Raw genomic sequence first — 14,196 nt, forward strand, 5'->3', positions numbered from 1 at the left:
GGTTTAAACCTGGGGTAACCTCCCCAGCATGGCGAGGAAGACATGGGTTTGGGTGGCAGAGCAAGCTGAGGCATTGGTAGAGCAACCAGAGGTCACAGGCAGCAGCTCCTGGTACCCAGGTTGCTGTTTTCACCGAGGAGTCTGTGCATCAGCCTTTGCATGGGTCCACGTTGCTTTAAAAACACTTACAGGGGTCACTTCTGCTGCTGGTGCAGCTCAACCCTCATTGCTTTAAAACCACATTCACTGGTGCCACGAGCTAGTGCACACAGTGGCAGCTCCTCTGCTTGGCTATTTTTCATCTTTTACAGTGTTGTGCTTAAAAGCTCCAGCATAAAATGAATGTAGAGCCATGAAGCTCTGCACAAATGTTACAAATAAATGTCAGAGTGGTTGGAACCTTAAATTACTTTTTTAGCAGCTCTTGCATCAAGCAAACTTTATTTCCCATTTCTGAGTCTAAGTAGGAAAGATTGTAAACCTCCCAGTTAAATATAAGGAGAGTGAATCAAAGTGAATCTTTGCAGTGAAACAGCACACAGACACAGAAATTAAAACCTTTTATAACTTAATTTATAAGAGTAGTGTGCAGCCCAGATTTTTTTCATACCTTCCCTGTCCCCGTGATATATAACTGAGCTTCAGTCATGAAGGACTGAGAGGACTACAGTGCTTTGAATCAGAAGTAAGTTGCATATCTCAGGACGATATTCACTTGTTTGATGTTTTTGAAGGATAAGCCCAAAAAAACAGAGCACATGAAAGTGATTTGTTGTGCACTGGTGTCTAGGAAGGTGTCAGTTTTAGTTTGGGTTTGAGCAGGAGCAGTGCCATCACCCTCAGCTGTGCTTCCTTCGACAAGGTCTTGTGTTAAAGCTGTTTTTTTTTCCACAAGAGGGACCAAGCTGCCCTTAACCAAATGACCCTGCCTGACCACTGGCATTTGCAGCCCCTTAAAGTGAGTGTGAGGGGCTTAAGCCTTCTCATCACACTATCCAGCTGGGGATGTGTGTGAGGCTCCACTCTGCTCCCTATGAGGACAGTAAAAGAGGTCAGGACAGTAAAACCTGTGTGAAATCCTGTGTAAGAAGCACAAGCTGAATTCCCCGGAGACAGGAGGGGTAAATTTGGAGGCACTACAGGGGTTTGTTTAGCGATGCCGCCCCTCTGCTCCACTCTTGTGAGACCCCACCTGCAGTCCTCTGTCCAGTTCTGGAATCTCCAACATAAGAAGAACACAGATCTGTTGGAGCAGAGGAGGCCACAAAGATGATCCCAGGGCTGGAGCATCTCTACTATGAGGCCAGGCTGTGAATTGGGGTTATTCAGCCTGGAGAAGAGAAGGCTCCTGGGAGACCTTAGAGCACCTTCCAGCACTGAAAGGGGCTCCAGGAAAGCTGGAGGGGCTCTTGATCAGGGAGGGCAGGGATCGGATGGGGGGGAGAGGATCGCTTTTTAGCTGAAAGAGGGGAGGTTGAGATGAGATATTAGGGAGAAATGTTTTGCTGTGAAGGTGGGGAGGCCCTGGCCCAGGTTGCCCAGAGCAGTGGTGGCTGCCCCATCCCTGGAGGTGTTCAAGGCCAGGCTGGATGGGGCTTGGAGAAACCTGATCTAGTGGGAGGTGTCCCTGCCCACGGCAGGGGTGGAACTGGATGGGCTTTGAGGTCCCTTCCAACCCAAACCATTCTGTGATTCCATGATTATTTCCATGTTCTCTGTTCAGAAAGCAGAGTGGCCTTTACTGGATGCTAACTCCGGTTAAACACAGAATTTTTAGCAACAGCTTTGTCAAGCCATAGCCATGCAGATGACAGGTTTTGCAGGATACTGATGGGGCATCCTGATCATCTGGCACCTTCTGCAAATCACTGTGCACTGCGGGCTGGATTGTGCTCCGTGCCTTGCCAACACTCATCTGCGGTGATTTGTTCAGAGCGTGTGGCCAAGCTGGCTAATCACACCCCGTCTCAGAGGCCCATAAAACACCCTGCCAAATGCAGATTTTAATTAAATGCTGGCCATTGTATTTCTGTCGAGGCCTTTTGTCTGGAAACTGCATTTGTCATTATCAGGGAAGGTTTGATTTTAAATGGTGTTGACTGGTTTATGCCTGCAAGGAGCAGGAGAGCAAGGTGGGGGAGAAGAGAAGACACTTTCCTCTTGAGCTGAATACTTCCCATCATCAGAGGTAGAGACAGAAAATTGTCAGAGGGATAATTATTGTGACACTGTTTTCAGACAACAGGGTAAATTATGGAAAAAGTTACTGTTTTCCCTATTACAGTTCCCTGTTGCATTAATATCCACCTTGTTAGAGTCATTAACCCACAGTGTCGCACTTCGATAAAATATGAATGGTGTCTCCTGCTCCAAATGCAGAGCTTTCATGTTTATTTAGTGCTCCCAGACCTTGCTGCCTGGCTTAGGACTCCATGGGCAGGCTGTAAATACACAGCTTACATTGCCAGCTCTCCACTGCAGGGTCAGGCATCTCCTAGGGATGCTCAGACAAGATGTGGCTGTGGCCAAGGCTGAAGGACGTGCCCTCTGTGGAAAGGCAAAGTCAACAATTGCCCAGGCAGTGCTATGTCTGGTGGCATCATGCATGCTTGTGATATGGTCCTTGGATGATACTAAGCTGGGTGTAAGGGTCTACCTGCTTGAGGGTAGGGAGGCTCTACAGAGGGATCTGAACAGGCTGGATCCATGGGCTCTGACCAGCGGGATGAAGTTCAACAAGGCCAAGTGCTAAGCCCTGCACTTGGGACACAACAACCCCGTGCAGCTCCAGGCTTGGGGAAGAGTGGCTGGAAAGCTGCCCAGCAGAAAGGACCTGGGGGTGTTGGTTGACAACGGCTGAATGTGAGCCAGCAGTGTGGCCAGCTGGCCAAGCAGGCCAGTGGCATCTTGGCTTGTATCAGAAACAGTGTGAACAGCAGGAGCATGGTAGGGATTGTGCCCCTGGACTCGATATTGGTGAGGCCACACTTGGAATCCTGGGTTCAGTTTTTGAATCACTTACTACAAGAAGGACATTGAGGGGCTGGGACATGTCCAGAGAAGAGAACGGAGCTGGGGAAGGGGTTGGAGAACAAGGGTTATGATGACTGGCAGGTCAAATTAGACATCAGAAAAAATTTCTTCACGGAAAGGGTTCTCAGGCTCTGGCAGAGACTGCCCAGGGAGGTGGTGGAGTCCCCATCCATGGAGGGATTTAAAAGACCGGTAGCTGAGGTGCTCAAGGATCTGGTTTTGTAGTGGGCAGTTACGGTTGGACTTGATCTCAAAGGTTTTGTCCAACCAAGCAATTCTATAATTCTGTGATACTCATCCATTTGGAATAGCTACCAGACCCCTGTGATCTGCAGGGTCATCTTGCACTGCCCAGAGTGTTTACTCATTATTTTTAATGGAAGGTATTAATTTCAAACGAGTGGCTCTGGCTGAACTGTATTAATGAGCAAAGGCATGTCAGGAGAGGCTCAGATCTGTGTCCTGCTGAAATCAATGACAACAGAGAGAGCCCCTCCAAACGCCCTGGACCTCTCCCAGATGCAGTTAAACCATTATGAAGTGTAATTGAAGTATTTGGGTCCAGATGGAATGAATATTTTCTTTCTCACTTGACTCTACCCCAAGAGTTAGTGTCTCCATTGGTTTCACAGCACTCCCTCATGGAATACATTGAATTTCATGCATATATTGTTGCAGATTAAAGTTAAAAAACTTGTCATCTAAGTTAATGAAGAATATTTCAAAGGACTGAGAGGAGGGTGGGGGGTGGGAAAGGAGAGAGATCTGTGCAAATGGTGCTGCTTGGGAAATGCATTCCTTACGTAATTCCTTCTTCTCTTTAGAACAAGTCTTACAAGGAGCAGCTGAGGGACCTGGGATTGTTTAGCCTGGAGAAGAGGAGGCTGAGGGGGGACCTCATCACTGTCTACAACTGCCTGAAAGGAGGTTGTAGCGTGATGGGTGTTGGTCTCTTCTCCCAAGTGACAGGCAATAGGACAAGAAGAAATGCCTTCAAGTTGCACCAGGGCAGGTTCAGATTAGGCATCGGGAAAAAACTTCTTCATAGAAAGGGTTCTCAGGCCCTGGCAGAGGCTGCCCATGGAGGTACTGGAGTCCCCGTATCTGGAGGTATTCAAAAGACAGGTAGATGAAGTGCTTAGGGATACGATTTAGTAGTAGACAGGTACAGTTTGACTTGATGGTCTCAAAGGTCTTTTCCAACCTAGGGATTCTATGATTCTAGTGCAATAGTAAGTCATAGCTAATAACAAACAGCACAGCAAATGTTAGTGACCTTGCAACAAGCCAGCCTGCCCAGGAAGCCAACCGTGTCCTAGGCTGCATCAAAAAAGAAGTGCGGCCAGCAGGACGAGGGAGGGGATTCTCCCCCTTTACTCCTCTCTCGTGACACCCCACCTGGAGTGCCGCCTCCAGTTCTGGAATCCCCAGGAGAAGAAGGACACAAAACTGTCAGAATGGGAGTGTCTTCAAGAGCCAGAAGCCTCATTTTACTGTGGAGTATTTCTGGCTCCTGTGTGTTCCATGTGGTCTGTGGTTGAATGGATGCTCAGTCCTCCAACACCCTGCAGATGCTGTTCCTCAAGCTGTGCCTCTGCTGTTTGCTTCAAGTGGCAGGATTTTCTGGGGAAAACACCCCAAATCTCTTTAAAACTCTCTTTAATCTTGCTCTTTGCTCCATAAATATCACACTTAGTTAAAGAAACACATTACAGTTAGCATAGTGGCGATGTGGATCTGGAGACACCAAGCAGACCAGCAGGCAGATGACTACCAACTCCACTTATTCTGAAGTGTAAAAGCCTCTAAGGCTTTCCCATCCTCTATGTTCACCTTACCAGTATGTGTGAACTGGATTGTGGTTTTCTGCACCATAGAAAGTTTTTTTATGTTATTCCAAGCCCATCGATGTGGTTTAATGCTGGGCAAAGCACAGCTCAACGTCTTTGGTTCATCACCCTCTGATCCGCTGCTTCTTTGTCTTTTCTCAGCTCATATTTGAAGGGATCCGGGGCCCTGGCATTGAAGGGGATATTGCTATTGATGATGTATCGATTGTGGAAGGAGAGTGTATGAAATCAGACCAACCGGCCAACAGTAAGTGGCTCTTCCACACACAGGGAAGAGCAAATTACTTCTCATGGTTATAAATCTGAGACACATAAAATGGATGTTCTCCAGGAGAACAACAGAAGCAAATTCTGGAGACAGAATGTCTTTGTTCAGATAGGAAGATGCTGGTTTATCAAAGATGCGAGTGAAAGGCTCTTCCATACATGGGGAGGAGCAAATTACTTCTCATAGGTATAAATCTGAGACACATAAAATGGATTTTCTCCAGGAGAACAATGCATTGGAAGCAGCTCTGGAGTCAGAATGTCTTTGTTCAGAAAGGATGATGCTGGTTTAGCAAAGGTGCAAGTGAGAGGCTGATGGGCGTTAGGCGGAGACAAGAACAGTGGGGCTGGGCTGGCTGGCTGTGATTTTAGATGGACAGACGGGTAAAGGACCATCAACAGAATGTTCAGTGGGTCCGGACGATATGGAATTAATGAATATTGGTGTTGGGATTCTCTGTGGGCCTTGTTTCATCCCTCCATCCCCACATGTGCATTGTAATACAGGCCTTAACTCCACAGCCCGATAGTGTTTTATCCCGACGTCTCCTGCCTCATTTATTTGGTGAGCCCTGTTCTTGTCCCCTTTTTGTAGGAGGTGACCTTGCAGAGGTGACCTTCAGAGATCAGGGCTCCTGCCTCATTCATTTGGTGAGCCCTCTTCTTGTCCCCTCTTTGTAGGAGGTGACCTTGTGGAGGTGTCCTCCCCGGCTGCCTCTGCGTTGGCGTGCAGGACAGGTTATGGTGGCTGAGCCTTGTATCTTCTGAGCCTTGTAGCAATGCTGGCTGTGTCCAAGCAGCTCTTTAACTCCTCTTTTTCCCTCCCTTTCTGTAGATTTACGATCAGGTGCTGTTGGGACATTAGCGCATATACGACTTATCCCAGTTACCATCCTCATGTCTGTCTTAAGTCATCAGAGGTGACCTTATCCTGGCAGAGGCTACAAAAGATTCACCAGGCACTGGCATGAAGAAAGAGTCTTTGTAAAATGGACATTTAAAAACAAACTACCAAAGATTCCTCCACTGACTGACTCAAAAAGTTAAATAAATACGTAAATAAATAATAATAATTAAAAAAAAAAGATTAAAAAGCACTGGGGACATAAAAGGCATCATGGGAGCGTAACTCGCTATGAACCACGCGTGAGAACGAGATCTGGCCTAAGTAAGGAAGAGACCTTCAGGTGCTTTTGTGGTCGATACTGGATACAGCATCATCTGGTTGAACTCTCGGAAAAGAGCTATGGAAACCCTTGTCAAAGCACAAAGTCATGGCTGGTTTTGTTTCAAATGAATAGTTTGCTTGTTACCATGGAAACCTAATGGCCTGCCAAAAAAAATAAGGAAGGAGAGAGGAAATAAAAACAAAAACACAGACAGAGAGAGAGAGAAACACCTCACTGTACACAGGGTATGTGAAGAGCTGGCATTCATTTTTCCCTTCCAGAAGGTTTTTAGTCTAGAGTTCAATCAATGTAGGCCCTTTCTACTTTGGCTGTCACCTCCCCTAGAGGATAACCCTAAATCCGAGCTGTTTTCGGACATTCCTGTTTCATTTCTCATGGCTATATGCTCGATAACTGTATGCTGTCTCCTTTTGCATGCATTCCTATCCAGGATGTGCGCCCTGGGCTTACATATTACACAGGCTTCTCGGAGTTTGCTTGCAGCCACTCGGAACACCCCCTCTCCCCTCCCTGACCAAGTCATCTGTTCCAATGAAGTGAAGAAACCAAACCACCGTCTTTTATAAGATTGCCATGGAAACCAAGTGCCTTCAATGAAACAAGCCTGATTTAACAAAAAATACAAATGAAATACAAATGAAACGGTAATAAGAGTTTCGACGCAGAAGCTTGCACTGCTGAAATGTGGTTTGTGCAAACTCTTTTCTAAACAAACTACGGAGCCTGGGTGTTCAGGCAAGGAGATGAAGCCGCTTCTGGAGACGGACGGACCTAAGCTGCTGCGTAAGCCCTTTTGGATGAGATATGTGTTGTTTAACCTTCCAGACAGCCATGGCCTTTCAGCTTCTTATCCATTAGAAAATCGCTTCCGTTGGTCCTGGAAATGGGAGCAGCACTCTTTTTGTTGTTGTCGTTGTTGTTTTTTTTCAGGTTATCGAGTGGGTCAACCAGAGGGAAAGGTGGTTGAGGTGCACTTAGCGCAGAAGGTGGTAAAAAACACAGAAGTGATTTTCTTACTCTGACCTCCGCTCGCAGGACGGGGAAGTGGGCGCGGGGTGGGGACGGCAGCGCGACACCTAGAGAACCACCGAGCCCTGGCGCCGGCCAAGCCCCGTTGGGGCCGTGCCTCTGCCCTGCAGCCAGACTCTGTGCAGATCGCGAAAGATTATTTTATTATTGTAGCGAAATTTAACAAAAAACAAAAAATAATCCACTTTTACAACAAAAAAACCCACAAATAAAAGCTGTACGAATGGTTTTGAGCTACCCAAACACGTATCGTTAGCCAGCCGATTTTCCACTGCATTGTGAAGTTCCCTTACAGTTGGTTATTGCAATTTGAAGACCTTTTTCCTTAAATTATCTCAGCTTTTAACTTCATTTAAAAAAAAAAGACTTTTGTCTAAAGAAGAGTATTATTATTATAATTATTATAATTATTATTATTCTTCTGTCTTCTCTCGACACCCTAGGATTAAAAACAAAACCTGATATGCAAATAATTGGAATACAAACATGAAAACAAACAAACCAAGTATAGCATTTGCAAATATGAGTATAAAAAGCACAACGAGATGCAGTAAAACAATGACAAGGCTTGATTTTTTTTATTCTGTAGAGAAATGTTTGTGCAAATTCAGTAATTCAACTGAAGAGATAATTTTACAGCTATGTTCAATAAAGCCTCTTTCCAGGTAAGGTACGTTAAGTGGTACGTGTGTTTGTTGAGCAATGTGTGCTCTGTATGGGCACGACTGGGATTGCTTCGTTTTTCCCCTGCTAAACTGGTGTTGTCTGAGGATATAATGGTCCATACTGGTGCATGGGGGCTGAGCTTTCTGAGGATGCTGTTGGCTTTCTGGTTTCTAAGCGGTATGTGGTGTCTGTAATCCCCTGCACCGCAGCAGGAAGTCTGCTCGGAAGATAGTGGGAGCTCCAAGTGAGGATGGACTCTGGGGTTTGACACCCTTAAAGAAAAAAGCCAGTTTCCCACTGATAAGGACTGGATTTTAATTATGGATGGAGGAGCAGGTCAGGTATGGTGAGACCCTGCTGCAGGATTTTGCTGAGGAGGTTGGTATGTCTCATAATCCATGATTTGTGGAAACCAAACCTTCTCGTGTATCCTCCTTCCTGCTGAGCTCTCTGAAAGCCAGAGGACTGTGGGATCATCTGAGAGGCTTTCTCGTGGGCGCTTTTGGCACAACTGCCTTCGGATGGGCTGGCTTTGCCCAAGGCTGCTGGGAGCCCTGCCAGGAGTGGATGCATGGGATTTTAGCAGTGAGTACTCTTCTTCCATTTCCTATTCTGTCTCTCACCGTTGTGTGAGCTAGGCAGCTTCTTTTGGCTCATTTTGTGGTTTGAGCAGCAGCTGCTGCAATGGTTCTGGCTGGAGCTGGGCTGGAGACACAGCTGGTGGAGCACAAGGTCCCTGCCGCTCGGGGACAGGCACATGCGCTGGTGCTTCGCCGTGGCACCTTGATAACAAACCCTATTCTGCTGTGGTTTATGATACTCAATTTCACTGCCCTGATCAGATTAAATGGGGAATATGGGGAAAAAAAAAACCAGAGTGGCAATTTGTTAATCATTTTTTAATTAAAACGTGAAGTATTCCATTTCCCTTGAAGTATTTTCCTAGTTTTCTCTTGAATTTATCCCTTCCAACAACAGACTCAAAGTAAAGTGGACTTTGGATGCCCGATGATCAGCACGGGCTAGGAGAAACATCTTGGAAGCACCGGGCAGGGCTCCAGCCTTAGGGCTGACAGCAGTGGTGTGATGGAGTCTCCATGGGAAGGGAGGATTGGGAAAGCACCTTACGATGTCCTTGTGCTTGATGAAGATGTTCTGAAGATACTGAAATGAAGGTCATGTTTGCTTGTTTAGAGTCAAAGCTAAGACAGCAAACTGAAATCTGTTTTTCCTCTTCGTATTTTGATTTTTCTTTCCCTTTGTTGAGGACCATGTCGGGTATTTGATAGAGGGTTTTGATTGACAACCAAAGACTGCAGTCATTGTCTTTTGGGGCGGGATAATTTGTTTGTCCTGAGAAGACCAGGTCTTTATGTGAAAGGAAAGTTATTCCCCATGCCTACTTAAGTTTTACCCTACTTGCTTGATTGTAGAAGAAGGTACTAAGAAAAGCTGGTTTTCTCTTTCAGATGTTGATTTAGGTAGTGTTCTCTTTCTTCCCAATGCTACTGTAAGCCACTGAAAAGGCAATGGGATTTGACTTTGTCTGCGATTTGTATTTCCTGGCCTTGGGATTTATTTTTTTTTTCATTTTAGTCTGAAAATGAATGTACTATTTGTAACATTTTTGGACTGAAAATCAAAAAAATGGGAGTTTGAGCTTCAATGGGATTTGCTGAACGCCTTGGTTCAGTTGTTGGGTATCTGATATAGTAACGTTCCTGATGGATATTTAAGTTGAACATCAAACAAGTCATTGTGCAAATGTGGTCTTTGCAGTAATTACAGTGCTTGGCTGTGGGATCAGCAACCCAACTTTGGGGGTGCCTGTGGGAGTTAACTTGGTGTTCCCAAGGTAGAGGTAGGTGATGCCCATGATAAACCTTCCACTTCTTTTTCTTTCTCAGGATGATGTGGGAGAATAAAGGAAAACTCCCCTTCTATTGCCTCTAACAAAGCCGTCCAAGTTCATTTCTTCCACAAAGCACATGTGAAATCCCACACACAGTTACAAAATGGTGTGGCCAGTAGGAGTAAGGAAAGGATTGTCCCACTGGACTCAGTGCTGGTGAGGCTGCACCTCGAATCCTGGATTCAGTTCTGTGCCTCTCAGTCCAAGAAGGACATTGAGGGGCTGAAGTGTGTCCAGAGAAGAGAACGGAGCTGGGGAAGGGTCTGGAGCCCAGGGGTTCTGGGAGAACCTGAGGGACCTGGGGGTGCTTATCCTGGAGAAGAGGAGGCTGAGGGGAGCCCTAATTGCTCTTTGCAGCTCTTGGAAAGGAGGCTGTGGTAAGGTGAGATGCTGAGCTCTTCTCCCAAGTATCAAGTGATAGGACAAGAGGAAATGGCCTCAAGTTGTGCTGGGGGAGGCTTAGATTGGATGTTACAAGAAATTTCTTCACTGATAGAGTGGTGAAGCCCTGGCAGAGGCTGCCCAGGGAGGTGGTGGAGTTGCTATCCCTGGAGGGGTTCAGAAAATATGTGGCCATGGAACTTTGTGAAAAGATTTAGTAGGCACACTGGTGTTAGCCTGACAGCTGGACTTGGTAATCTTAGAGTCCTTGGATCTCACTGTGATACCAACCCACCACTTCTCCAGCCACCTCCAGCCAGGCTTGAATCCTGGGGCACAAGGTTTGATCAAAGAGCATAGACTAAAATGGGGCAAACACATTACAAATCACACTACAAATGCACAATTACGATTTAAAGGCAGGAAAATCTCCTTGAGAACCTATCAAAGTGCTGATGGCAGCTGTGATGAAAGCTGATGGAGGGCAGGGTCTGTGCACGGAGCCCATGTCGTATCAGCCAGATTTTGGAGAATGTTAGCTGAGGGTGTGCTACTGTCAGGCCCCCAGATATCCTTGGAAACGTGGTATTTCTTAACTGGAGAGAGGTACTGCTGGTTCACCCAAGCAAGATGGAGCTGGAGCTGCAGCTGCCGGTGCCCCCGTGGGAAAGCACCCTGGCACTCTGCAGGGAAAAGTGCCCCGTGGGACTCAGGCTGGGGAAGGATGTGCTGGACACTCCTTGATGCTAGCAACCACCCACCATGCCCTTGCTCACAATAACATCAATCTTAACATCAACCAAAAGGTGGAAGAGGGTGGATGCGTTTGTTTTTTGCCCTCTATGCTGCTCGTAAGGCTGTTGCAAAAGCTCGCTGCTGGGAGGTTTTCTTGTCACCAGCATCAATGTGGTCATAGCCAGTTTAGAGTCATTTGTTCTTGTGCCAGCAACGTTAAAACAGTTTCCTCCCTTTCTGGTGTTCAGTTCCTCTCCCTTTTTACCCTAGACCACCTTCAGGTCCCCTTTTTTTCTGTTTTTGGCCAGGTTACAATATTTGTATCTCTGGGTTAGTGAAGTTATATAATAGACACCAGGAGCTATCGTTAAGCCAGACACAAGCTACTTGACATAGTTGGTGGGACATTCTAAAATACAACAAAGGTGGGGTTTGTGTCTAACAGATTAGGGAGTTCATACTATGAGATTCATATTATGGGAAGGATGTATTTTCTCCCCAAAACACCACATCCAAAGTCTGTGAAGATGGCATCCCACTTACACGTGAGTACTTCTGCAGAGCAAGTCTTTCAGAGGGTCTAGTGGTGGCTTTCCTTCAATAAGATACCATCTCACCCAAATCTCTCGTAGCTGTGTTATGATGAGACTACTCAAGAGAGAACAAACTGATCAAATCATGAGAGAACACAATGATATTATGTATGTGGAGAGAAATTCCCTCATACCCATGTGTCCTTCCTCAAACACCCAAACTGATCCAAGTTCAACAATGAGCTCCCGGTCATTTGATGCATCTTTTAGCTTACTGAGAGCAACCCTAGTGTTTTAATTGAAAAACCTGTTGGATGCCTGACATTGAAGAAGTTGAGACATAGACAGGACAATAATGTTTGCATTCACTATGTGTATGTGTCTCCATACACCCTGTAGCTTCACCTAACATGGTCTCTCCTAGCCGGTTCTTTGTATGACGTGATCAGGTTGGACGTCCCCTTATCAGAGCCCACCAAGAACCTGTGACAGGTGACTTACAACCAATTTCCTTCCATTTCTATTCTTGGTAAATCATTTTCCGTTGAGAAAGAGACTTGAATGTTGTTAAGTGCTTGGACAAACCAATATTAACATAGCTTTGCTCGCAGCTAAGGTCATGGCTGACAACTGGAGAAATGTCACCACCAGTTCCTCAGGATTCAGGATCTTTGCATGCTACAAGCCTTCACCTTGCTGGGGGTTTGCAGTCCTTCGCCTGTAGGGATGCAACAGGAGCAGTGCAACAACTGCAATTGTAAAGGCAATTGAATTGGTTTTGATGGAGATGACCTAAAAAGAGATGGAAGAAACACACGTTACTGCAAGTAGGAATTAGCAGCCTCAGCTCCTTCTCAGGAAAGATCAGATGTGCTTCTGCTTGCACACTACCAACAGCAAAGGGGAAAACTCTGTGTGTTTGTGTGTGTAAATATTATATAAATAACTGTAATTGTATGTATTTAATGTATATCATTATATATACATTAAATACATTACAATCTACAGTTATTTATATACCATACCTCTTACACACACAAACACACTGTAGTTTTCCTTTGTGTGGTAGTGTGCAAGAGAAGCACATCTGATCTTTCCTGAGAAGGCAAGCTGAGGCTGCTACTTCTACCTGCAGTAACGGCTGTGTTCTTTCATCTATTTTTAGGTAATCTCCATATTTTTGGTTACCTTTTCAATTGCCAGCAGTATTTTCTGTCTCTCCTCCTTGGCTCTGTGGTGCCTTTGCTTCTGTCCCTCAATCCGCTGTGGTAAAGAGTGGTGGGCAGCTGGGAGGGACTGGGTTGGGTGGGCAATATTTCTTGCTTGATGGGTCCCAGCTGTCATGGGAGATGTGAGAAAGAATGACTGCGTCTCCCATCTCATCCACCCACCTCTTGCTAGGTACTGCAAGGTTTTGATTATGAAAAGACCACACCACCCTCTTCCCTTCTGAGGCCTTTCCTTTCCTTCCCTTGCTTTGTTCCAGCAGAGTAACAGTTTTTTATGCAGCCATATGGACAACTGAGGGTTGAAGTCCATTTCTTTGACTTTCCATAATTCCCACCCAATCCCTGGGAAGCAAAACAAGAGAAACCTGCATGAGGATATGTGTGCCATGCCAGACCAGGCTATTTCAGAGCACTCCTCCCCATGCAAGCCATGTGGGTGCAGATATGATGTGCACATAGAGTGTATCTCTGCCTTTGTGTCCCGGTGTGGCACAGCATCTCCAGCTCCAACCTGAACTTAACTGCATGATGAGTTTGGATTTCACAAGTTCAGTGGCTACATGGACCAATGTGGAGGTTGCCCACCTGGACCTCAGCAGTCATAGGGTTGATGCCCAATCTCTGCTGCAGGCATGACCTGGGAATTTCTGTTTCTTGTTCAGCTCTTCTGTTGAGAAGGCCATTTGGGGCCAGGAGTTATCTCCAGCTTTGTGCATGTACGACACGATCAGGCACACTTTTAATCAAGTAATCACTATAATGTGAAGAATTAGAAGAGTTATTTCTCCCTGAAATATGGTGTTAGCTCATTTAAGAACATGAAGGCTCTGGGTTTTCACTGGCTGGCTACTGTATGTTTTGGAAAGGCCTAAACAGACTTCTCTGGTGTTTGGTGAAAGTCAAGGGTAAAATGCTGTGCTCTGATGTGGCCGTGTTGTGTGTGTCCATGTCTTGCTGCTGGAGAAGTGAATGCCTAAAGAGCAAAGAAGAGGGAGCTTTCGTGTGTGGTTCCTTCTGCAGCTCTGTTGTGATGGGCTGTGTGGAGATAAATGTTTCTACAGCCCCTCAGAATTAGAAGTCTATTTCTATTGTAGGTGGAATGAGACTACAATCTGCATAAATAAAAGCATACTTTGTTTCTTGTTATGTTTTGCAAACGCTGACATTTCTTTGCCCTTTTCAGTTACGGTGCTTGCCTCCATCATTTTCCTGATTAGATTTATGACTGTCAGTTGTCAGCTTCTAAGTGCCTGTTCAAATTCATTCACAAGATAAAACTCAAGAGTTTCCAGACAACTCATGCTCTCCAGTGGCCTCCACCACAGACACCGACAAAAAGCAGCACACTGAGCATGAAAAAAGAAATATGCT

The 14,196-nt window shown here is 45.8% G+C and overlaps 1 protein-coding gene and 1 long non-coding RNA gene across 2 annotated transcripts in view; one reads left to right on the plus strand and one right to left on the minus strand.

Annotated features, from left to right (window-relative positions):
• MDGA2 (MAM domain containing glycosylphosphatidylinositol anchor 2) overlaps window positions 1-6,318 on the plus strand; it is a 359,263-nt gene extending 352,945 nt beyond the window's left edge. The window contains exons 16-17 of the mRNA XM_069856787.1: window positions 5,025-5,130; window positions 5,986-6,318. Coding sequence (XP_069712888.1) covers window positions 5,025-5,130; window positions 5,986-6,074 — 195 coding nt within the window. The 3' untranslated portion in view covers window positions 6,075-6,318. The remainder of the gene's footprint in view (window positions 1-5,024; window positions 5,131-5,985) is intronic.
• The window catches only part of LOC138720596 (uncharacterized), a 319,432-nt gene that overhangs the window by 28,189 nt on the left and 277,047 nt on the right, over window positions 1-14,196 (minus strand). The window lies entirely within an intron of this gene.

The sequence above is a fragment of the Phaenicophaeus curvirostris genome, chromosome 5, assembly GCF_032191515.1.
Source record: "Phaenicophaeus curvirostris isolate KB17595 chromosome 5, BPBGC_Pcur_1.0, whole genome shotgun sequence".
Taxonomy (NCBI): domain Eukaryota; kingdom Metazoa; phylum Chordata; class Aves; order Cuculiformes; family Cuculidae; genus Phaenicophaeus; species Phaenicophaeus curvirostris.